This window comes from Camellia sinensis, chromosome 8, assembly GCF_055761805.1.
Source record: "Camellia sinensis isolate YWXY chromosome 8, ASM5576180v1, whole genome shotgun sequence".
Classification (NCBI taxonomy): domain Eukaryota; kingdom Viridiplantae; phylum Streptophyta; class Magnoliopsida; order Ericales; family Theaceae; genus Camellia; species Camellia sinensis.
In genome coordinates this window covers 111,546,462-111,571,632 of record NC_138968.1, presented here as the reverse complement: position 1 = coordinate 111,571,632, position 25,171 = coordinate 111,546,462, and the positions used below count along the sequence as shown (strand labels likewise).

Here is a 25,171-nt window from a genome sequence, read left to right as displayed (position 1 = left end):
CCTGGGGAAGTCTCTAGGTCCGCTATGTTTGGAACGGCGGGGAGTCCGTCTCTCCGTCTGGCTGACTCCGGGGTAACACCGTCGATGGCGGACAACGGTATTTCGTCGTTGTTCGCCATGAAAGGCGATCAGATGAGCTTAGAAGACAAGGTTTTGTCTATCAAGCTTCCCACAGACGGCGCCAATTGTACGGGGAGGAAATATTCATCGCTGTCCATACTCCTTTCATCCAAGCTCTGAGTCTATCTGATCAACTTGAGAACACAACGGCGGTGAGCTACTCGGCGGTGTGTTGCCGAAAAACCCCTCCGACGGTTAAGTTAGCACACACTCAGGGAGAGAGAGGAAGAGAGAGATATAGCACAATGAGTGTTTCTCACCAAATGATGTTTCATGCCTCGCATGGGAGACGCAGTCATGCTTATATACTTTCTGCGCTCAAATCTGCTCCCATTAGTCTCTTGACACGTGGAGCTGCTTTCCCATCTGTCAGCACAAATCCAGCGGACACCACCTAACCAAACCACTAGACTACATTAGCGGGAGCTTGGCAACCCGGTGGCATAACCTCGACTTCTCACGACTGTGCTGCGTAACGAGCTCGAGTGCTTCACTTGCCGAGCCCCACAGCAACTGGTCTCAGTAACATTCCGGCAGAGCCAAGTTCAAGACAGCCGAGTCGGCATTCAGAAGACTCTTCACACCGAGCTAAACATGCTCCCCTAAAGCCCGGGCTAGCAGATGATCATCTTGGCCAAATTAGCTCGGTCCAAACACGGGACCTGGACCTCGGATCTGGGCCTCAACCGAGCAAGACCAACTCTGGAGAAGCCCAAGTTAGCCCAAGTTAGCTCGGCCTAAACAAGGGCCCGAGCCTTAACAGGGCAAAACCCACTCTGGATAGGCCCAAATTAGCTCGGCCCAATATGCTTGGTCCTAATCTGTCCACCTTCTACCACGGCCCAAAGTCAGATTATAAATCTCCCTCTCAATTTCTTTTTTGGTTACCTTTTTACTTTGAAACCATCGGCAAATCTACTTTACTTTTATCAATGATGGCCAAATCTTCTGTCTAGATCCTTCCTTAGCCCAAGCTATTTGATCTTTTTAACATGATTGTATGGTTGAGAGGGATTTCGGACAAATCTTTCCTTGGTCCAAGCTATTTCTATTATACGATGGATCTTTTTGACCTCATCGTACGATAGAGATCCTAATATATAATCCCTTACCTTATCAATGATATCTAGGTTAGAAGATATGGAGGCCATGTTTGTTTAAACAGATTGGATTAGGTTGGATTAGCATTTCCATGACTAATAGTCCTATGATTACGAATTCCTTTGGATTGTGTATCCTATTTTATGTTTGGATTGAGTTAGGATTATAAGGAGGGATTAACAATATATTATTCAATCCGATGTTTGTTTAAGGGGATTTGAATGGATATGACATGACAGGACATGAGACATCTAATATATTGATCATAATACCTTTATTATGGTCATTTGATAAATTAGTCAAGACTTTGACTAATTCTCCAATTTATATCACACCCCATAGGTGAGATTGAATAGTTCATCATATGTGGGATACCATATGGATTATTGGTTCATACTTTAATTTTTTAACCAAACATCGAATTAATAATTTTATTGGACTATTAGTCCAATCCCAAGTACATGTCCGTCCAAACAAACATGACCGGAGTGTGTTGGGTTATGGGGCCTGATAATCCACCCTATTAACCCCTGCAAATTAACCGTCAATAGTGGATTGACTGTCACAAACAAAAATTCAAGTACTTGAACAACAATTGATTTTAGATGAACAGGTGAAAAATTGGGACCCGAAGTGATATAAGAGCTAAGGTCTTGTGTTTGAAGAATAAGGGTGGTGAGAAGAGTTTTATGCTATGATGCCAAACAATCCATTCTAGCTAGTAAACTATTTGAACTAATGGTCAACTGTGGACTAATCATCTTGAACACAATTTTAAGTACAAAAGATTGAAAATGCTCTCTAACAACAATTAATTGAATTAGTGAAAGATGTGACTAGACGACAAAAATCACATATTTGTTATCAACAACACTACATATTCAGAAAATTTATCTTGAAAGTAAATCAATAATTTACATTGCAAGTACTCCTCACTTTCTACTAAATTTAAATCTACCTCATACACCTCACTTTCAAAGTAAATTTCAGAGTAATTTTTCATGGTTCCTAGCATTTTTAATTTATTATATTGTAGATGAAGTAAGGACCTCTTCCATCCAGAAGATAAGGATGCAAGATTACTTAAAATTGCAAACTACTTCACTAATTGGATACAAAACATTAGATAGGTCTCTCTCTCTTTCTCATGTGGTAACCAGAGATACGTGCCACTTGTGGTTACATAGAGAAGAGATGGAAGATATGAGATTGGATTGTATAAATGAGGATCTTGACATGCATAACAAGACAGAAGACAGAAGACAGAAGGCAATGTACATATATATGCCTTGGCCGGAGTCAGCTAGGTCCTTGGAACATAAGTAATGTTTATATTTTCTTAACTACTCTGCCGGCATGTGTTAAAATCACATGTGAAGATATTAAACTAAAACCACTTCATTGTTATTTCCTTTCCCTATGGCTGGGTTTTTCCATCAATTTCATAGGAAACTCCACCTCTCTCTCTTTCTTTCTCTCTCTCATCTATCTATTTATATATATATAGAAACAGATGAAGATAGAGTCCATTGTGAGGAAAAAAGACTCTTTCAACTCAACTTTACACCCTTCCAATGGCCTCCTCAGGCCTCTGCAGATGCCTAATTGCATCCATAACATTGCTTTCATTTTTTATCAGCACAATCAATGGCATTGATATTTATCTAGAGTGGATTGTTTCCATTGACCTGACCGATCCCATATCACTTGGTCAGCCTGTAAGTCATAACGGTGGCAGTCACTAAACACTTTTTTTACCCTGCTTGGTAAAATTTTAATGTTTTATTTAAATGGATTGTCTTCCTAAAAATAGTTTTCTTAAAAAAAAAAAAAATCAAGTGTTTTGGGGTTCTACTTATTCTGGGAATGTAATGTCTGCATATGACAGGTTATCAGCATTAATGGGATGTTCCCAGGGCCACTCATCAATGCCACAACCAATGACTTTGTTCATGTGAATGTCTTCAACAATCTAGATGAGCCCTTACTCATCTCATGGTATATATGTCATATATCACATATAGGCAAATTATGCTTTGTTTTGTTTTTAGCGTTTGGTACAACAAAAAAATATTTTTGTAGTCAACAAAAATATAAACTTACTTTCATAGAAAATAATTTATCCTTTTGAAAGGTAAAAATTATTTTCTGGACTACACTTTTACTAATGACACCACACCAGCTTCACCACCAACGCTGCCACCTCCTCCTCCACCCCACCTCCACCACTAACACTACTAAAATACAACAACTAACAAATTAGTTTCAAGATGGCAACTAAATTTTGGATAAAATTTTTCGTAGAAAACCTTTTCCGTTATATATTATTTTTTTGCTAAAATAAATGGAGCATTAGTTTGATCCACCATTTTCACCTTCTATTGTAGACTTGCAGTTAGAAAATAAACTGATACAAAATAGTACATGTCACTAAACAGCTTTGTTAATTAAAGAAGAAAATGGGTGGTGTGGTGGTGCAGGAATGGCATACAACAGAGGTTAAACTCATGGCAAGACGGAGTGTCCGGCACAAACTGCCCTATCAAACCAGGCAGCAACTGGACATATGTGTTCCAGACCAAAGATCAGATAGGCAGTTTCTTCTACTTCCCCTCCCTCAACTTCCAGAAAGCTGCTGGAGGATTCGGACCCATTCGAGTCAACAACCGAGAAGTCATCAATGTCCCCTTTTCCAAACCCGAAGCCGAGTTTGACCTTCTCATTGGTGATTGGTTTTACTCTGATTACAAGGTTAGTGATTATGATGATGACAAATCTTAATCTATATGGATGAACATAGATTTTTTTTCTTGAAAAACACGAAGCTGATCAGTGATCTGCTGTTTTCATTAGTACTTTGTTGTTTATATTATCTAATATGGTTTTTGGGTATGTGATTGAAACAGGTAGTTAGGAGACTGATGCAAGACAAGTTTCTGTTCATTGGTAACATCCCTGATGCAGTCCTGATGAATGGCAAAGGCCCGTACCATCCCCAAGTCAAGAGCCCCTATCAGTCCTTCAAAGTCACACAAGGTAAGGACAAAGCTTGGTTTTAAATATCAGTACTATTTTTTTATTTTTCGAAACTAATACACTCCAATATACTGGTGGGAACAAAAATTAGATGCGTATCAACTGATTTCCGATATGTGTTGGATCATAATTGATTCATGATTTGATTCATAGCCAATATTACAATCGATTCATAGCTAATCCTATCAGTTCAGCTACCTTGTAGATAACTCTAATTTTTTTAAAAAAAAGTTTAAAATATTTTTTGTGGCTGATGATTAAAAAATTTCACTAATGTCTCACGATTTTTGATAATTACTGGGAATGAAAATTGCATGCCTATCAGTCAGTCCCCTATATGTATTGGTTCATAGCCGATTCGCAACCTTATTGGTAGTCAATATGGCCAATTCACATACGATGCAGCCGGTTTGGATGCTTTATAACTTTTTCTGTGGCTGATGACAATCACATCACCTGATTTCGGATACGTATCAGTTGATACTCCCAATACTGCTATACCACGATCAATCACACTATTTAAAACCTTGGTCATGAGTTGATTTTGCTAAACTTGGTAGTTCAAAATGAGGTGCTCCATGTTATTATGTAACCCTTATATTGAATGGAATGTAGGGAAGACATACAGATTCAGGATATCAAATGTGGGGACTGCAATGAGCTTCAACTTCAGGATTCAGAACCATCAGATGGTGCTGGTTGAAACAGAAGGGTCTTACACCAATCAGATCACATTGGACTCTCTTGATGTGCATGTTGGCCAATCCTACTCTGTTCTTGTCACAGCCAATCAAGATGTAGCTGATTATTACATAGTAGCCTCTCCAAAACTGCTCAGGTCAGTTAATAGCAGCACTCTTGTTGCCACAGGGGTGTTGAGCTATGCCAATTCTGTCAAACCTGCTAGTGGACCTCTTCCCACTGGACCTGATCCATTTGATGTAGATTTTTCAGTGAAACAAGCTAAGTCTATCAGGTAAATTCACTCCTTTTTTGCTTAAGATTATCTTGCAACTAATGTTGGTTTTGGCTGTTTGTATTAATTCGACTAGGGATCTTTTATCCTCAAAATTCCCATCCTTGATCCCTAATGCACTCCCAGTTGCACGATGTGATTAGTATCTCGGAACACGACAACCTTGAGGCACAGTTGTGTGACTGGAGTGCATTAGGACAATGGGATAGGGGTTTTGGAGATCCTTGTGCATTTCCAGTTTCACGATGTGGTAGGAATATCACAATACAGTAATCTTGAGGCATGATCGTGCAACTGAGAGTGTATTGGGACAGGGGATAAGAATTTTAGAAAACCTCTTGCACTTGTAGTTGCACAATGTGATGAAAATCTTGAAGTATGATAATCTCAAGGCACAATGGTGCAAATATAGGAGACTAGGTGTGCATTAGGATGCCTTTGAAATTCTTGTGCGCTCCCATTGCATGTACGGTGGGAATCTCAAAACTCAGTAATCTCAAGGCGTGATCATGCAGCTAGAGTGCATTGGGAAAAGGGATAAAGAATTTGGCAACAAAGGATCTAGAGGGACAAGATCTTTTATGCCCAAATCTCCTGTTCTCTTGTCTCAAAACACTTACACCATTAGATTATTGAAATCCCAATATGCAATAATATCAAGATATTATCCAATGGATATGAATGTTTTGGGACAGAGAGGTACACAGGGATTTAGAAACAGTGAATCCCATGCCATATCTAGATTTGTGTTATCCTAGACTTTAAAGTAGACTTATGGAGCACAAATTAATCTAAAATCTAATAAATTTTCTCCATGAATAGGTGGAACATGACAGCAGGAGCTGCAAGGCCTAACCCACAAGGAACCTTCAATGTAACGAATGTGACCTTATCCCAGACCTTCATTCTCCAAGGATCAATGGGTGAAATCGAAGGCGTACAGCGCTATGTGGTCAACAATGTGTCTTATCTTACTCCAGAGACCCCATTGAAGCTTGCTGATTACTTTGTCAATGGCTCTAATGTGTACCAACTTGATGCATTTCCAACCCATTCTGTCAATGATGCAGCTTCCTATGGAGTGTCTGTTGTAACTGGTGTCCACAAAGGGTGGCTAGAAATTGTGTTCAAGAATGATTTGGATGTTATGGATGCTTGGCATTTGGATGGCTTTGGATTCTATGTAGTTGGGTAAGCTTATCATCATCATCATCATCATATATTTATTGTTGACATTCATCTATTTCTAATTCACTATAGCTCTTGTTGTTGTAAAACCAATCAAACTAGTTGAGCTCGACTCTTGTTCAACTCATTTAAGATTGACTCGTTATGTAATAAACCAAACTTACACACATTTTGAAGCTTATTTAATTTTCTAGATGATATTGACAAAGCTTATGTACTACAACACCAAACTATTCGACTACTTATATCGGCTCAAAAAATAAACAAATCAAATTTAAACATATTATTCAAGATCGTCAAGTTTTCAAATCAACTTAACTCATATATATAGCCTACTCTATTCTGCTACATCATTACTCTTTATTCATGAACCAACATTTGTAAAAGTTAAAACAAAGATCCTTACTAGCACACCACAATATTCATTCTCAATATTTAGGTTTGGCAATGGAGAATGGACGCCAGAATCGCGCAGAACTTACAACCTCTTGGATCCGGTGGTTCGTTCAACAATCCAAGTGTACCCTAAAGGGTGGAGTGCAGTGTATGCATTCCTTGACAACCCAGGAATGTGGAATCTGAGATCACAACACTTGAAGCACTGGTACATGGGCCAAGAACTCTACATTAGGGTTCATGACGATGATCCCAACCCTGCCAAGGAGCGACCGCCACCTAACAACCTCCTTCGTTGTGGTTAGTGTCATCCCTTCTACCTCTCTGTCATCTTAATATCAGCCATGCAGTACTAGGGCCTATTTGGTGCAAATTTATTGTAAGTTAAAAGCTGAAGCAGAAGTTAAAACTGCCCATCTTCTAATTTTAGATCATCAACTTGTTCAGCTTATTTAAGTTATTTGGAAGTAGAAGTTACGCCAAATAATTTGATACAGAGAATTAAAAGAAAATAAAATATAAGTAGCACAGATAAATTGCGTCAACCAGTCTTTTAGCATTCTTTCTTACTAACTGTTCCCTGAAAACTGGTTATTTGCAGGAATGTTTGACCATTATTTTGCTCCGGCGAGTGCACCAGCCCCCCAAGCTGGATGGTGATGACAAATAATGATATAGTCATGTGATAATTGCTAATTTTGATGGTATATGGATTTAAATGCTAACTTTTCTAGCTTTTCTATGGCCTTGGTCTATATTGTAATAATGGGAAAGTATTTCTGTATGGGAATAATGGATACGAGTTTTTGTTCTCCATGTTTTTCTTTTGATTCTTGTAAATTTTCTTGAATATTTCAATGCTTATTGGATTTTTATTTGATATATATTCTGTAACTTAAACATCCAATTACTGAAGTTTTATGTTGTTTTATGATTGCTCTGGTTTTTTCTAAAAAAAAAAAAAAATTATTTGGTTCCAGTTTTTAGAAAACAATTTTAAAAAAATTCTATTTTTTTATTTTTCGTATTTTAATGTTTTCAATGATTTTTTTAATATTTTAAGTAATTTTTTTAATTTTTAGGCACACGTAACATAAACACACTTAAAAAGTATAATATTTGTGAAAAAATCTTTAAAAAATACGCTAAATACAAAAAATACAAAAAAAATATGAAAATTTAGTACATTTTCGTATTTTTGTGTATTTATTAATTTTTTAAAATATTTTTTCACAAATATTTTATTATTTAGATACATCTAAGTAAAGTGCATCTAAAAAAGTAAAAAAATTACTTAAAATTAAAAAAATATTCACTAAAAATAAAAAAACACGAAAAATAAAAAACTCAGTTTTCAAAAAACTGAATTCAGAAAATTAAAACCAAACATACTGATTAATTTTTTTATGGACAAAGAGCCACTCCCATCCATGATCTAGAGGTGTTGTTTAGGTCTGTAGGGTATATCACATGTCTCATTTGATAATTCGAATGATTCATTTTATTGAAATTTCATATATATCATACACAAAAACAATTAGGTCGATCCAATAATCACAACTTATTTAATTTATTGCAGTTATGTCCATAAAAAGAGTGACATATATGTTTTTAAAAATATTCCATCCAATTTTTAGTGATAAATACAATAAATCGAACAAGTTATGAATTTTGAATTGACTTAATTTTTTGGATAGGTAATATACACAAAAGATCAATTAAAAACACCAATAAATATATTAATTAGACACACTATTAAGGCCAAGTTTGGCATACCTCAAATAATCTATCTTTTTATCTTTTTTCCATCGCATCACCTCTCTATTTTTCTGCACATCTTTTCATAAAAAAATAAAAAATACACTTATTTAGGTCATTCCAAACAACCCCTAAAAGTGATTTTTAATAATGTATATAATGATGTATATACACAATCAACATGGGTCAGATTGCCTTGCTAGACTGATGGGCTTAGCTTATAGGCCAAGCTCGGCCCATATCTAACAAGTCAGCCTATGGATTTCCCAACAATGAGGTCGGACAGACCGAGAGGTATTGTTGTAGATGTAACAATCTATTTTGGGTGACCACATGAGCGGTCAATCAGTCGCTCGAGTGGTAATGCAAAGCTTCCAATATCTTGCCTATTTGCTGGTGAGATCGCTCAAACGGTAAAGCGGTCACTTGATCGTAAAAATGAGGCTCCTAGTATTTTTACTATAACTCTGCAAAACTTCTAAGACCTTGCATTTATCGCTTGTGTTGTGAAACGTTCGCTCGAGCAGTCTTTTTGATTTTGTGTACTTTGCTCGAGTGATGGAAAGTTCGCTTGAGTAGTTTGTTCGGGACAATACATTTAAAAGTCAATCTAAACTGATTTCTCTCTCACTTTTTCACATCTTTTCTCTCTCTAACACCCATTTCCGAAACCCTAACTCTAAAAACACTTGATTTTTCATAGTTTTACCCAAGATTCACCTTAGATCTTCAAAAAGAGTTGAAGAACAAGGTAGATTTTTCAGGATCTACTGATTGTTTTGCGTTATTGTGGAGCTTAGAGTTGGATCTTCATTCCTTATTTTCAATCTTGAGGTAGGGGTATTTTTAACTTGTTATATCTTTGATTTAATACACATGTGATATTTTCAATAGTTATCAAGATTTATGAAATGTATTTGTGTTATAAAATGAGTTTGATGAAAAATGGACTATACCTCATGATTTTTGGAAGAGTTTATGTACATTTTTAATGATTATTGTTGTTGATGATGATGATTGGCCTATAAATGATGTAAGAGGGAAAAAATCCCACTTTTTCTAAAATTGTAGTTTTCAAATTGGTTTAATAAAGGGAATTTTGTTCAATTGACTCTTGAATTTTGAAATTTGAGTGTAGTGGCTTGACTTTGATATTGGAATATGAGGTTTTGGAACTTCTTAACAAATAACCATGTGATGGTGATAATTGTGAGTTGGAGAATTCTTCTGATTGTGAATGTTTATATTGTTAGATTGTTGTGAATTGAAAACCACCTTAGGGAAATTATGGTATGAAAATTCATGTATCATATGCATTTATAAATGTACTTTGTGACTTTAAATGTTAATGTTTGGGAAATATTGGAAGTGGGTAAATAGCGTATGAGTTCGCGTTGTGAGTTGGGTTTTGGTTTAGTACCCGCGCGGGGAGTCAAAGTGTGGGGATATATTTTCTGAGTACCAACACGTGGCAAGGTGACGCCGACATGTCAGCCGAGGTGCCACGTGTCCTGGTCGTGACGCCGAGGTGATCTCGGTAAGGCCGAGGTTATCTCCGAAGATATCGGAATTCGAGATAAGTGGATAAGGGACAAGAGTCCTAGAATGAAAATGGAACTCAACTTGGATGAGGGACAAGAGTCCTAGAATGAGAGAAGACTTCAGTTTGTATTAAGATAAGACTCTTAGAGAGTTTATCCTAATCTTACTGGGAGTCTAAGATTAGTAGTAATCCTGAGTCCATAGAAGTTAGGCTTCTATTGGGACTAGGTTTATGTTGACTATAAAAGAGAGGCACCCCCATGGGTCTAAGGTATGCTTTTTAGGCTCAAGCTTGTGAGTTGAATAATTGATTATCTTTGAGAGATTTACTGACTTGATCGTCGGAGTGCCTCTGGGTGGACGAACCACTGCAGGATTCTTATATTTCTGTTGCAGGTCAGTCAGGTGCCATCTATTCTGCCAGTGCTCTCCAGCTGAATTACTGAGTTGGCAGTGTGGTCGGAAAATTTCCCACACACAAAGTATCCAATTGCTCTGTCTTGTGTATATCGCCAAACGAATGTGGAAAAAGTTTTAGGGTGTCCATGAGCCTGCCATTTTTAGAATCGGCAAATATAGAAAACATGATTTTTGGCATCTACGAGCCCGCTGTTTCTGGAGTCGGCAAAAGTGAAAGGAAAACGCCTTGGGTGCCCATCGCCCCACCTTTTTGAGAGTCGGCAAATGTAGGACTACTTACTATAAATCAACCTATATATACGTATGTGTGGTGTAGTGGCTCTAGTTTGGGACACCATAGCTTATTTACACCCCATGTTTTGATTGAGATTTGTCATTGGCATTCCACAGTTTAGCATCACGGCTTTCAAAAGAAAGATACTTGCATTTTCTCATCTCTAGCATGACATGATCATATGTACTTCGATTAACTTTATAACTTGTTAATGTCATTTTCGACTAGGCAATTGCTCACCTCAAAACTAACAACCTTTCAAGAGATGAAACAGGGATGATACCAAGGTGATTTGTAACGCCCCCAAAAGTACACAATAAATACAACCCAAAGCATAAATAACAACTGCATAAATTAGAGTGTAAAGCCCTTTCATTTCATAACATATATAATACAAAAGAGTTTAATATAAATAATGTCCTTTAGGCTTACACCTTCCCAAGCCTTGGCTTGGTTACATCAAAAGTGAGATAAGCTCATACAAATAAAGCCCTTAGCTATACAAAAATATACAATCAAAACAAAGAAGCACGTGCTCCCAAAAGTCCCTCTAAGCCATTGTCTTGGCAAAGGCATGCCCTCAATACTTGAAAATATTTTTCCCAAATAAGGTGAGCCACGGCCCAATAAGAACAATCTAACACAGTATATGAGGTTTAACGAAGATATAAGTGCAGTGTGCATATACAATGCTATGGATTAAACATTCTCATTTTTTTTTTATATATAGTCATAAAAATACCAAGCCCATATTCCATTTCATTTTCCTTCAATTCATTTCAATACATAAGCCAACAACCCAAATGAGACTACAACTCAATGGTTCCATAATCACATCATCAACATACACACTTCAAACTGTCATTTTACGAATATTTCGTTCGTGGGATCGGCACCCATGTATAAATTTCGAGACTTTCACCCATGACACTCTAGCTAACTTAATTATAATGGAGTTCATCACCTTTCTCTTCCCAAACAATGGAGTTCATCCCCTTTCTCCTCCCAAACAATTAATTATACATATGCAAGTTATTTAAACATATAATCACACATGGAGTACATCTATTTTCTCCTCCCAAATAATCATACATATACAATGTATCTAAACATAGTCATATTCAATGACAACCAACAAAAGATTAGTTTTAATTCACCTAATCCACATGCAATTTCTACAACAATCAAAGTTATCCTCCACTGATAACCCAATACAGATACTTCTAAACAGATACACAATCTCAAGATAGATAATTTATTCAAAATTTCCAAAGTTATGCAATAATGTATACTCAATTCCACTTTCTATTTCAATACTCGCTCAATTTCATGTTTACAACATCAATTTCAACTATTTATACAAAATAAATATGATAATCAATTTAGGGCAAAAATCTCATTCTTCAAAATACCAATCCAAATACCAAAATCAACCATTTTTATCACACACAACAACATTTTCAAACCCCACAACCATTTATTCCTCATTCATCAAAACCTCTCTTTTTCCATTTACACCCAAACCCTAGGTTTGTACAAAATATCCCCAAAATCCACCATTGTTACACAACGACAAATAACTAAGTTAAAAACCATAACAAAGTGTAGAAAATCCCTACCTCAAGAAGAGAAGATGAGCAAAGCAAAGGTGGAACTTCAAAGATACTCAAACCCAACTTTATTTGGTTCAAAATATAGATCTTGAGATGGTCTATCTTTTTAACAAAGGGGTTATGGTGAGGAAATCACTAAAACTAGATGAAAATGTAGAGAGATGAAGTATTTTAGAGAGAGAATGTCTCACTTTAGGATTTTGAAGTAAAAAGATTTGAAAAAGTGATGTAAAAAGTCATTTTTGCGATCTGATATACGCATAGTCCGCTCGAGTGGAAGATTTGACGCTCGAGCGTCAGACACAAAATTTTGTTTCGCTCGAGTGCAAAAGTGGCCCGCTCGAGCACAAAATACACACATCTAGAACTTTTGCAGACAATAGGCAGACCGCTCGAGCGCAATAAAGTCCGTTCGAGCGCTAACCCGCTCGAGCGTAGGAAACGCTGTTCGAGCGTGGAAAACACTTTTCTAGTATTTTGCAGACGAGCAAAGTACCAAAAACCCGCTCGAGCGCAAGAAGGCCCGCTCTAGCAGAAGGCCAAAATTCTGGGCAACACAGGTTTGGAAAAACAAGCAACCAATCTGTTCCAAACGCACAACTATAATCTAATAGCCAAAACAGAGGGGAGACAAGGGGAACAAGATATAAATCACAATTCAAAACCATACCTACCCAAATCCGAAACATAATAAGTGACGGGTAAAAACCAGAATCGCTATATGATTAGCATTGAGATATATTTTTTGATAGGAGCACGGAGTCTCCTTTATGTGTTATATGTTGAACCCTCAGGCTATTTTGTATTGGGAATAAAATTCCATCTTTTGTGTATTCAAGGGCACTTTTTGAAAAGATGTTTGCCTCAGGGCATTTATATTTTATATTATCTTTAACTCTTTGAACTATTAATACTATTTGATGAATGTAATTGAACAATGATGCAACTACTTAAATACTTCAATGGGAAATAGATTATTTCTGACGTTTGGGATATATATATATATACATGTTCTATAATGTCTTGGTATATGTTAAAGAAATCAGATTATTAATGAATTAACACCATAATTAATGGTTATATTTTCAGGGCATTACAGCAGATCCCTTTTTATTTTATTTTTTTTAAGCAATTTTTTATTTTATTTTTTATTGATGTGAAAAATGTACAAGAAACATTACAGATACATCAATTAACTGCAAGACTAAGGTGAAAATGCATCATCACTAGAAAATTGTAGACCCCTGGGTTGAACAACTCAGTGACTTTGTCGATCACTAAATCACCTAGCTATTGTTTCGACTTCAATATTTAGCCGGCTCCAGGTTAACTTGAATTGTTGTGACTAACACGTGGCTGGAGAGAGACATGAATTGAATCATCTTCTCCTTGAAGTTCTCTACTAACTTGATCTTCAAATTTTTTTTTTTTTTTTTGAAGGAGGTCACAAAAGTCACCCCCAAAGTGTCCAAAGATTTGTTTTGCAAGAGCGAACATAGATGAATGTTCGATCCATCACCTTGAAGTCTAATTCATAAGTCATTTAGTCGAGGTGTACACATACTAGTCCGGATACCCGATTATTAAAAAAGAAAAGAAAAGAAGAAGGTGTCATCTAGTTATTGATATCATTACATGAAATTACTGGTTAAAAAAAGGCAGAATATTACATTATAAAATGCTCCAATATTTGTCATCTTTTTATATGGACTAATGCTATGATACACTACACAAATTATGTATTGTTATGGTGTTGGTCATGTCATACAATGATGTTGGTTGTGATTCAAAATGATATTTTCACATAATATAATATGAAAATTATATGCCATTATGGTGTTAATTATGATTAATAGTGATATTATTATATAGAGAAAATTGGTGAAAAATCCACTCTAGCAATTGTCTTAGGCATTAGGTTTAGTAATTTTTTTTGTTAGTAAGAGGTCCACATTTTGTGAAACAGTTTAGTGAGAAGTCCTAGAGGATATTTTGTTTCCAATTTTACTCATTGACTTTTTTGTTTGACTTTTCGTTAACTATTTGTTCAAATTTATATCTATTTGTTCAATTTTTTCGTTTATCTCTTCAAATTTTTTTGGTGTAAATTTTATATTTGTTCAAATTTTTATCTGTTCAATATTTTTATCTCTAAAAATTTTCTATCCAAATTTTATCTGTACAAATTTTCATATCTGTATAATTTTTATTTGTATAAGCTAAGTCATCTTCCATTGTGCCACTCAGTATCATTTTCATAGCATCTCCAACTGAGTAAATTAACTGCAGAAAAAAGAGGTGAAACAAAGTCACTATAAACATCTTAAATTTCTTGTTAGAAAAAAAAAAAAAAAATTCTTAAATTTGAACAATTACAAAAGTAGATTGTATAGTGATACACCTTATGCTGTGTTTGGAACTCAAATTTGTGGAGAAAAAAGAAAAAAAAGAAGCGAGGAAAAAAATTATACTTAATTTGAAATCTCAATGCAAATTCAAGATCCAAACACTAACATAGGGAAATTTCAATGCATATCAATATTTTTAATGAGGGATTTTGCATCTGCATGTTAACAGTAGGCCAGTAATGACATTTGAATCTTACATATGCACACAAAAAAAGCTCATTCCTTCCATCTTGTGTACATGTGGATTGTGTCAGTTTGCTCTGATCAAATCGACATATAGTAGTGGCTTTAGGTAATTTATTTTTTTAACATTTAGAAATCAACAAATATCTCAAGCATGCCGACAACGAAGCCAACTAGAAACAAGTTATACAACAGAATGATGTCATAGGGAAACTTGGTAGTGACTTTATCATCAAAAAAGGGATATCAATAAATATCTCAAGCTTGTAGGAATTTAAGGACCAAAGTGCATTGAATATTACAATTTATGGAAAAGATTGATATCAGCGACAGATATGGAGGTTCGGAGACAGATCGCATCGGAGATGAACTTTTGGCAACTCAAACTACATGTAGCTCTTAAAGTCGAGAGCTTGCTTGTTCCAATTATTTTAGAAAACATAAACATATCAGAGCATCTCTTACCCTTCACCAATTTTTTCATAGTAAAAGCTTGATTCAATATGAACTACTCCAATCTTCTAATAAAATTTTCATAAAATATTTTTGAAAATTCCTCTCTTATTCTCAAATTTCCCTTTTCATCAAATTTGATAGGAAAAAAATATCTTCAATTTCAATGACTCTCCCTTGATTTGATAAACATTTGCCCAAGATATCTCTTTGACCATATCAATTATTTTAGAAAACAAAACCACATAATTGCTTTGATGTTCCAATTGTTTCAAAAAACATAACCATATCATATCATTTATCAAACAGAAGGTGGGTATTATTATTACCAATAACTTTCCAAGGAAATTCATCGACTTCAATGTTGCTACCCACCTTGATATTGTTGCTAGAAAATGCAAATATCTCTACAAAAACAAACACAAATTGAACAAAAGTAAACAATAACACTCCAAGGAGCTTCAATCTACATCAGTGTTGCTGTTTACATACCTACTTGGAAATGTAGGACGACGTTGCGTTCATGGAAAAACTCGCATTGGGAGATCTGGAGGAGGAGATAGAGTAGAGAGATCAGTGGTGGTGGCCACCACCCAAGTTGCCATGGAGGTTGCGAAGCTCGCTAAGCCACCACCGTTGTCGCTTCGGCCTCCTTAACTTATACACTCTGTATTCCTTGGACTGGTGGGATTGCTCTTGACACTCTTATTATTGTACTTGAAACCGCTTTGATTCATTTTAGAGTATTGATTGGGATGGTATCATATTGGTAAAGTAGGATTGAACTAAAAACATTGATTCAGATAATTATCCTATGAGTAGTCTTCACTCTTTTACCTTTTTGTCTTTCCACACTTTGAATCTGGATATGAGGCTAGAACCATTGGAAATCTTGTTTCCAGGGCTTCAATTCAGACATAAGTATGACCTAAAACAGAGTCTGGATGAGAGTTATGCGCTTTTGAAATTTGAGTACTTGTGTTGGAAGCAAGTCTGCTCGAGCAAAATTTTGACCGCTCGAGTGGTCTGTTCGAGATACAGAGATTCTGGAAGCTTTCTTTCACCGTTTGAGCCAAGCTTTGACCACTCGAGTGGTTTGTTTGAATTTAGTCACTTTAAAGTCACTTTCTGGTCTAAACGTTTCATTTTTTCTTCCTTTCTTCTCTCTCTCTCCTCCATACCCAAAACCCTAGACCTCCAAATCTTGATTTCATCTATTTTTCACCAAGAATCCACCATAGATCTTGCAGTAAAGGTGAAGAACAAGTGAAGATCAATATTTTGACCGATTGGATTGCAATTTCTTTGAAGCTCTCTTTGGGTTTTCATCTTCTTGCCTCCATCCTTGAGGTAGGGGTAATTTTAACCTAATATATCTATGTTTTGGGATATATGTATGGTATTTTCCTAGATATAATTATGTATGAGTTGATTTTTGTGAATTAAAGTGGGTTTGATGAATGAAAATGGGTTATACCCTATGTTTTGGACAAATCATGGTGATTATTGTTATTGATGATATAAATTGACTTTTTAAGTGCAAAAGAATGAAAAGCGCCAATTTTTCAAAAATCCTAGTTTTCAAATTTTGATTTAATAATGGGTTTGGACAAATTGACTCTTAAATCTTGAAATTTGGTGAATAATTTTAACAATGGTGATGAGATATGAGGTTTTTGAATTTTCTTAGATATATGTATTGAGTTTGGTAGATGTTAAGATTGTGGAAATTATGAGATTGAAGAAATTCTTTAGTTGTTGATATTCTTAAATGTTGTTGTGAATTGAACAAACCTTAAGGAAATTGGATTTGAAAACTCACGCATTATGTGATTTATGATTTATCTTGTGATCTTACAATCTTTTGGATGTTTGGAAAATGTTAAAAGGGGGTAAATAGTGTAGACACCCCATTTTTGACGGCCCTTTAAGACCTGGATGTTCTTGCAGGTACATTCGATGATTAGTCTGTTTACTTGCCGAGCGCTCGAAGTTCGCGGCAGAATGCCACACGTTTGAGTATTTCAAACCCTGCATCCATTTTCTCTCATCTTTGGACCATTCCTGGGTCTTTTCAACCTGAAGTTTCTAATGGCCTGCCGGCCATCCTTGGAGGCTTCCGGGCACCACGTCTTCTTTGCCGGCCATTGATGTGCCTTGCCGGCCATCAATGAAGCCTTGCCGACCACCACTGATGGCCGGCTGGCCACCATTGTTTGCTACAGATATTTTGTGATATTTTGTGCTAGCTGTTTGCACAAATTCATGCATCTTCCTACATGTGTGTGGCTGGATGTTTATGAGGGAAATTTGTGTTTTTCTATATATAGGACCCCTCTCTCTCATGTGAAGGGGTTAGAAAATTTTGAGACATAAAATTTTCTCTCTCTAGATTTCTCTCTCTCTCTTACAATTTTGTGCCTAAGTGCTTGTTTTCTCTATACTTTTACATACACTACCCTGACCAAAGTTGCTAGTCTTTGAGCTGAGGTAACTTAGGACCTTCTTTGAGCTCTGGAAGGTGGTTTTTGGCTTGGATTGTTGGTCAACTTCTGCTTGCTTCAAAGGTATAACGTTTACCTTGTTTATACTTGTTTTGTATACTTGTTTTGCCATCCTTTTCAACTGTTTTGGGGCTGGTTTTGAACTATAAAAAGCTCTGTTTTTGTGGCTTAAAAATGGTGGTTTGAGCCCTTCTTAGTTAGGGGGTGGTTCACCCTTCTTACTTCTTTGCTTGTAAAGCTTTTTATACCTTTGTTCACCACTTTAAAACCAATTTTTTTAGGCCTTTTAACCACTGAATTTTAGAGGTTTTTCAGTGGTAAAAAAATCATTTTGAAGTCCAAAATTGGAGGGGTTAGCTTCCTTTTAATTTCTTGAAATTAAGTATGTGATTGGATAAGATGAGCATACATAATGAGACTCAAACGTTGTGAAAATAATATTGGTATGTGAGGTTATGTTTGGGAAGAATTTATTGTTGGAAATTGAATTAATAAAGTTATGAGAAGTGCAAGATTCTAATTGTGTTATATAAGTGAATATAAAGAGTCGGTGTTAATTGTAGAGAAGTAAAGAATATTGTGGAAAACAAATTATAATTGTTTCTAAAGATAACTCTTGTGTTGACTATGGAATGTGTTGTTGGTTAATTGTATAATGAAAACAATGAACGATGTGGGTGGTTTATCCATAGGTTGTAATAACGGATAACATGATGAATTGATGGATTATGTTCTTGGAATAAGGGTCTGTTTCTTTCCGGCTTGTGACCATCAAAGCGTGGCTCTTGATGGAGGTTCCGCATTCCTTCGGAGTAACGCCCTAAAAAGCATATGGTTTGTTAAGATTTGTGGCGGTTCCGCAATCCTTTCAGCTTGTGACCGGTAAAGCGTGGCGCTTGACAAAGGTTCCGCATTCCTACCAGAGTAACACTCGGAAAAGCATGTGGTTCGTTGATATGGCTTGGTAATGGAGTCAGTTGTAGTTTGTGGACTTGTACAAAATATTTATAATGGGATTGGTATGCATGAATGTGATAAATGGAAATGAATTGATTTGTTTTTATATGGATTGGCTATTTGGTATATGTTGAGACAATTGTAGTTACATATATATAATGAACTTATATGGATGAATACGGGAAATGGCTAATTGTGACGAAAAAGGTGGGAGCATATGACCACTAGTAATGAATGGTTCATTGATTTAGCATTTTTTTTTTAAATGTTAAAAAGGGTCTTTTAAGAAAGCGTGTTCTTCAAACAGTCTTAGTGGATTTTCATGAGATAGGTATTACTTATGTGTATGGTATTTTGAATGTAAAAGTCACATTACTCATTTATGTGTCATTTTTTAGCAGTCATGATCACATGTATCTATTGATCTTATTGTGGAGAATCATGGTAGATCCTTACTAGACATATTTGTTCATCCCACGTTATTTTTACCATTTTCAAGAACAGAGTCAAAAACACTGGTTTGAAGATTAGAGAAGTCTAAATTTCTTTTATGTATGTTTTAATACAAAATCTAAATGAGAGATATGTGGTGAGATGAGAATTATCAGTGATTTCTCATGTAATTATTTTCTATGAGCATTTCAATGTAAACTTTGGCATGTATTATTGTTATATTTATTCGAGAGAGAACATTTTCTATTCACCTACGTGAAAGATTATTCCTATATATGTTATGTAATTGGACTTAATTTAAAGGTTTTGGTAATAAGTTTGGATAATAAAAATTGGAGCTTGACAACTTGGTATCAGAGCTAACTGGATTTGAAAACCTTGAGCTCATGGGTAGTGGTTTTTACCACAACGGGTTGGCTTCGCTTGGTGAGGACGTTACATGTAGGAAGTATAAGGTGTAGGAAATTATGTGTTGCATTTGTGTGGGCTTGGGGTTGAGTTTCAGGGATGGTGCTCGTAGCCGGCTAACTTGCTTTGAGATCTCATTGGAAACGCGTTTGATCAACGTGGTTTTTGGTGAGAGTTCCTTGGAAGTTCCGGGACAAGTGGTCATCCTTGTAGACTTGACTTGATTTTGTAGCTTAATGATCAAAGTTGTTTATGCGCTGTGTGAATAAATGTTAAGTTGGTTTCGTGTTTTGCTAAGAAGAGTAAGTGTCCTAAGAAAGGGCTAGAGTTCGGTTGATTTATGCTTGATGTTGTTATTGATAGGATGTCAGGGCGAGCTGGTAGAGGTCATGTTAGGACTAAAAGTGCCGATAAGGGCACAACACAACAGTTCTAGTAGTACCTGTACCTATAGTACCAACTATGGGCGAGGAGATTGCACGTGAGATTGTAAGAGCCGTAAGGGAGGCGCTAACTTGCAATGAGAGAGACGAGTCTCGTGCCCTCAAGATTACTAAGGAGTTCTTTCGCTTCAATCCACAGGAGTTTGCATAAGGGCTAGAACCGTTAGAGGCAGAAAGTTGGTTAGAGCAGCTAACCAAGACTCTTGATATGCTCAGAGTTACGGATGAGCGGTTGAGAGTGGCATTAACAAGTTTTCTATTAAAGGGAGATGTTGGGCATTGGTGGAAGTATGTACGTCCTACCATAGGCACTACCTAGGTTGCTTTCAATGAGGCTTTTTGGGCCAAGTACTTTCCTTCTTTCGCTCAGGAAAGATTGAGGAAACAGTTTGTGGAGTTGCGCCAAGGTACTACACCTTTGGCACAGTTTGAGGCGAGATTCATCGGTTTATCTAGATTTGCTCCAGAGTTAGTATCAACTGAAGAGTGTCGTTGTATTGAGTTCAAGGAAAGGATATGCGATGATATCTGATTGAAGGTAGTATGGTGCATGTATAGGAATTATCACACACTAGTGGAAACGACGGTGCACGTGGAAGCCATCAATCTTGGGGTTGGCCAGGATAGAGGAGGAAAGGCCATATTTGCGAGTTCAGTGGTTCAATAACACACTAGACTTAGTATGAGGCAAAGGCGAACAAAATCTCAATCAGAATCCCAGTCTTAGTCTCAATCTAGCTTTACCTCATTGAGTTCATTTGTCGAGAGATCTAACCAGACTCAAGTTTTCTTGAGTCGGTTACAGAGCAGAGGACCACCCTTTTGTTCTAAGTGTAGGCAGTTGGGCTATGTTAGGCGTTATTGCCCTTTGTGTGGACAGGGTTTGTCTCAGTAGATCAGGTAAGGATGATAATGGTGTCATGATACGGTGGAGTTTTTGTGCTTTAGTACCATGGTGTAATATCTCTTTTGCAGGGCTTTGTGCCTACGTACGCGGTATATATATGTGTGTGTGTGTGTGTGTGTGTGTGTGTGTGTGTGTGTGTTTTCTGAAACCCAACAGTGTGGGTATGTAATGAATTTTGGAAACTTGTTTATGTTGGAAAGTGTTATAAGAGTTGTGCCTTGAATCTTGTTGTGTAACTATTTTTATTTCCTAAGTGAAGTATGTATTGGCTTATGCGCCTTAAATTGAATTAGAGTGTCTATTGGAAAGCGAGAGTTATGTAGTCCTTAAGGAGCATGGTTGGGGCAAGGGGGAACCTTAGGATTGGTAAGGGGATCAATATCGTTACTCAAAATATTGTGAAGTGTTTGGAAAGGGGTGTGAGATTTGTGTCTTGTAAGGGTGAGGGTAAGTAGCATTTGTGTAATGTTTGACGAGAGATGGTAGTTATGCGTGGATGTAAAGGGGTTTGCGGTATCCAAGTATTGAGTGGGGTGGTCAAGGCTTGTATATGGTCTATGAGCATAAAGGGACCTTAGGGGTTAGATGTTAGAAGTGTTTCTTGGGAGGAAGTACGAATTATACTCTCGAGTAATGGGGATAGTATGGGTGAAGATTATTTTGTTGAGTGCAAAAAGGGGCGTTGCCATATCGGCATAAGAGTGACAAGGACTATTGGAAATGGTGCTAGTGCAGTGTGTGTTTGAGAAATCCAGTGAGACTCTAGTAATGTGTGGAATAGTGTGCGGAGCCCTATCTCAGAGTAAACGGGATAGGGAAAATGTAGGTGTTTGAATGCTAGGGATGGAGTTTCCTCAGTAGCTAGTTGGATTGGCTGATATCAGAGTTTGGTGACAAATAGTCACTTTAGAATGGTTTGGATGTAAGTTGTGAGATTTGGCCCTAGGAAGTTCAGCTTGGACTTAGGTGTGATGTTGGTGTGTGTTGAACCCCATATATTGGCAATTGGTGTTGGTTAGCCTGTCGATGTTTGAATTGTGAGAGTAGAGAATTGGTGAGTTAGATTAAGTTGTGTAGAGAAGATGAATCCTTGTAACCGATTCCTCTTGATGAGACTTAAGGTTTGGTTTGGTCATTTTGGATTGGGTTGGAATCAGTGGGTTGGTTGAGTGGTATTCGAAATTGATTGACACATCATCATTTTAGGAATTGCTTTGGTCCGAGTAAATGGTGGTATAGTTAAATAGTACCTTAGGTGGAACTTGAGGGCATTGAGTCTTGCTTATATATATGGTTGGTGTGAAATTGTGGAATCCCTTGAGTCGGGATAACGTGTTAGAATTTGGATTGTTGATGCACTTGTGTTAGTGTATATTATTGATTATCTGTGATGATGTTTGTAATGGTTTGAAACTTCCAACTTCTGGGAAATTGTGTGTGTATTACCTCTTGTAGCACTGTGATTGTTTCTATTTATTGTTATTAAAGATATGTGTGGGAGATATGTTGTGATATGATCAAGTATGTGATAGAAATTGTTGGGTGATGGTGGGGATTCACCGGATGTTTGTTGAGAAAATGAATTGGAAGGTGATTATTGGTTTTTTTATAATCTCTCATGGCATTTTGATTTAACTAGAATCCTTGGGGTAAAATTTTACATTTTGTTTTGGAAAAATGTTTTCAAAACAATTGGTTTTACTTACAGATTATGAAACAAATTTTTGTTGAAAAATGAAGTGAGGTTGGTCAAATTTATAAAAAAAAAATATATATACATACTTTATATAATCAAAAAACTCTCGTTTTGACAAATTACGTGATTGTTTCTTTACCTTATGTGATTGAATTGTGTAGTAGCTTAACTTATATTATTAGTTAAGTGTTTTGGTTTGAATGAGTTGGTGTTGGTTATTTTTGATTGGGACGGAGAGTTATCTCTATGGACTATGGATTTTGGATGTACTCATTTTCCTTGGTGAGGATTGACTGTGGGTCCTTGGTTGGAAGTGTAGTTTTCTTTTCATGTTCGAGTGTTGAGCACTCGATTGTTGTTTGGCCATATGTGCGTGGATAGAATGCAGTTAGTGTTTGGGATGGAAGTAGCTTAGGAGTCTTTGAGGCACTGAGGTGCTGGAATAAGATCCAAGAATGTGTTCTGCATTTGGATCTAGTTTTAAGTTTGGTGTTGTGTTTCCGTTTGTGTTTGGATTGCCTTTTGTTGCAGTTATTTCCTAATTTCGAGGAAGAAATTTCTTAAGATGGGGAGATTATAGCACTCTTGAAATTTTTTTCACTTCTCATTGCTTGAGCGATGGAATGATCGGTGGAGTGGGCTTGCGAAACTCCCAGTACTTTTGCAGGTCTGAGATTCTGAGAGTTGCCAATTTTTGCTCGAGCTCAGGGTTAGTCGCTCGAGCAGTGTGGTCTCTCTGACGCTCGAGCGTAGGAGTAGTTGTTTGAGTGGTTTGGTCGGGATTTAGCATCTATAAAAGCCATTTTGGTCCATTTTTTCTTCATTTTCTCATATCCTTTCTCTCTCCTCTTCCTTTATTCCACCATTTTTTACGGTTTCAAGCTTCAAAGCTTGATTTTCATCCCTTTCTACTTATTTTCAACCCCATGCTCTTTTTATAAAAATGTAGAGCACGCCTAAGGCTTTTTATCCATCTAAGCGGATCGCGTTTTCATCGAAGTTGGAATTTCGAGCTTCTTCTCTTCTTGTTGAGGCAGGGATTCGTTGCTTCTTTATAATATTTTCGTATAGATAGATGGGTGGTACTTTGTGAATGTAGAAAAACCTCTTATTGAGGGTATCTTCTCAAAAGCATGTAAAGAAAGTCAGGGTTTTCAAATTAAGGGAATTAAATGTGAAATTGAGGCAGGTTATGGAAGTGTTGAGTAGGTAGAATGTGATTTTGTGCCTCAAAGTAAAAAGCCCTAAATTTGGTCTAACCCTAATTATGGACTTACTTTAAACACGAGTATTTATTTTAATTGACTTTAATTTCTTGAAATTAAGTATGTGATTAGATAAGATAAGTATATGTAATGAGACTCAATCATTGTGAAAATAATATTGGTATGTGAGGTTATGTTTGGGAAGAATTGATTGTTGGAAATTGAATTAATAAAGTTATGGAAAGTGTAAGATTCTAATTGTGTTGTATAAGTGAACATAAAGAGTTGGTGTTAATTGTAGAGAAGTAAAAAATATTGTGGAAAACAAATTATAATTGTTTCTAAAGACCACTCCTGTGTTATGGAATGTGTTGTGGGTTAATTGTATAATGAAAACAGTGAATGATGTGAGTGGTTTATCCATGGGTTGTAATAACAGATAACATAATGAATTGATGGATTCTACTATTGAAATAAGGGTCCGTTTCCTTTCGACTTGTGACTAGTAAACTGTGGCGCTTGACAGAGGTTTCGCATTCCTTCCGGAGTAGCACTCAGAAAAGCATATGGTTTGTTGAGATATGTGGAGGTTCCGCAATCCTTCCGGCTTGTGACTGGTAAAGTGTGGCGCCTGACAGAGGTTCCGCATTCCTACTGGAGTAGTGCCTGAAAAAGTGTGTGGTTCGTTGATATGGCTTGGTAATTTAGCCGGTTGTAGTTTGTGGACTTGTACGAAATATTTATAATGGGATTGGTATGCATAAATGTTATAAATGGAAATAAATTAATTTGCTTTTATATGGATTGGCTATTTGGTATATGTTGAGACAATTGTAGTTACATGTATATAATGAAGTTTTGTGGATGAAGGTGGGAAATGGCTAGTTGTGACGAAAAAAGGTGGGAGCATATGACTACTAGTAATGAATGGTTCATTGATCTAACATTTTTTTTAAATGTTAAAAAGGATCTTTTAAGAAAGAGTTTTCTTCGAATAGTCTTAATGGATTTTCATGAGAAAGGTATTACCTATGCGTATGATATTTTGAATGTAAAAGTCATATTACTTATTTATGTATCATTCTTTAGCATTCATGATCACATGTATCTATTGATCTTATTGTGTAGAA

At 36.3% G+C, this 25,171-nt stretch overlaps 1 protein-coding gene across 1 annotated transcript; it reads left to right on the top strand.

The window, feature by feature from the left end:
* The first annotated feature begins 2,743 nt into the window (after positions 1–2,743).
* LOC114322744 (monocopper oxidase-like protein SKU5) lies at positions 2,744–7,122 on the top strand. Its single transcript, XM_082881832.1, has 7 exons — positions 2,744–2,939; positions 3,110–3,219; positions 3,702–3,972; positions 4,128–4,257; positions 4,873–5,233; positions 6,056–6,424; positions 6,861–7,122. Exons 1-7 carry the CDS (start codon positions 2,796–2,798, stop codon positions 7,120–7,122), a joined length of 1,647 nt encoding a protein of 548 aa, XP_082737958.1. The 5' UTR covers positions 2,744–2,795.
* Positions 7,123–25,171: the final 18,049 nt, after the last annotated feature.

Excerpts from the sequence above, each read along its gene's own strand:
- LOC114322744 (XM_082881832.1), top strand. The coding sequence starts at position 2,796 with ATGGCCTCCTCAGGCCTCTGCAGATGCCTAATTGCATCCATAACATTG. Across the intron at positions 4,258-4,872 it reads GTCCTTCAAAGTCACACAAG|GGAAGACATACAGATTCAGG; the intron begins GTAAGGACAAAG and ends AATGGAATGTAG. Across the intron at positions 5,234-6,055 it reads AAACAAGCTAAGTCTATCAG|GTGGAACATGACAGCAGGAG; the intron begins GTAAATTCACTC and ends CTCCATGAATAG.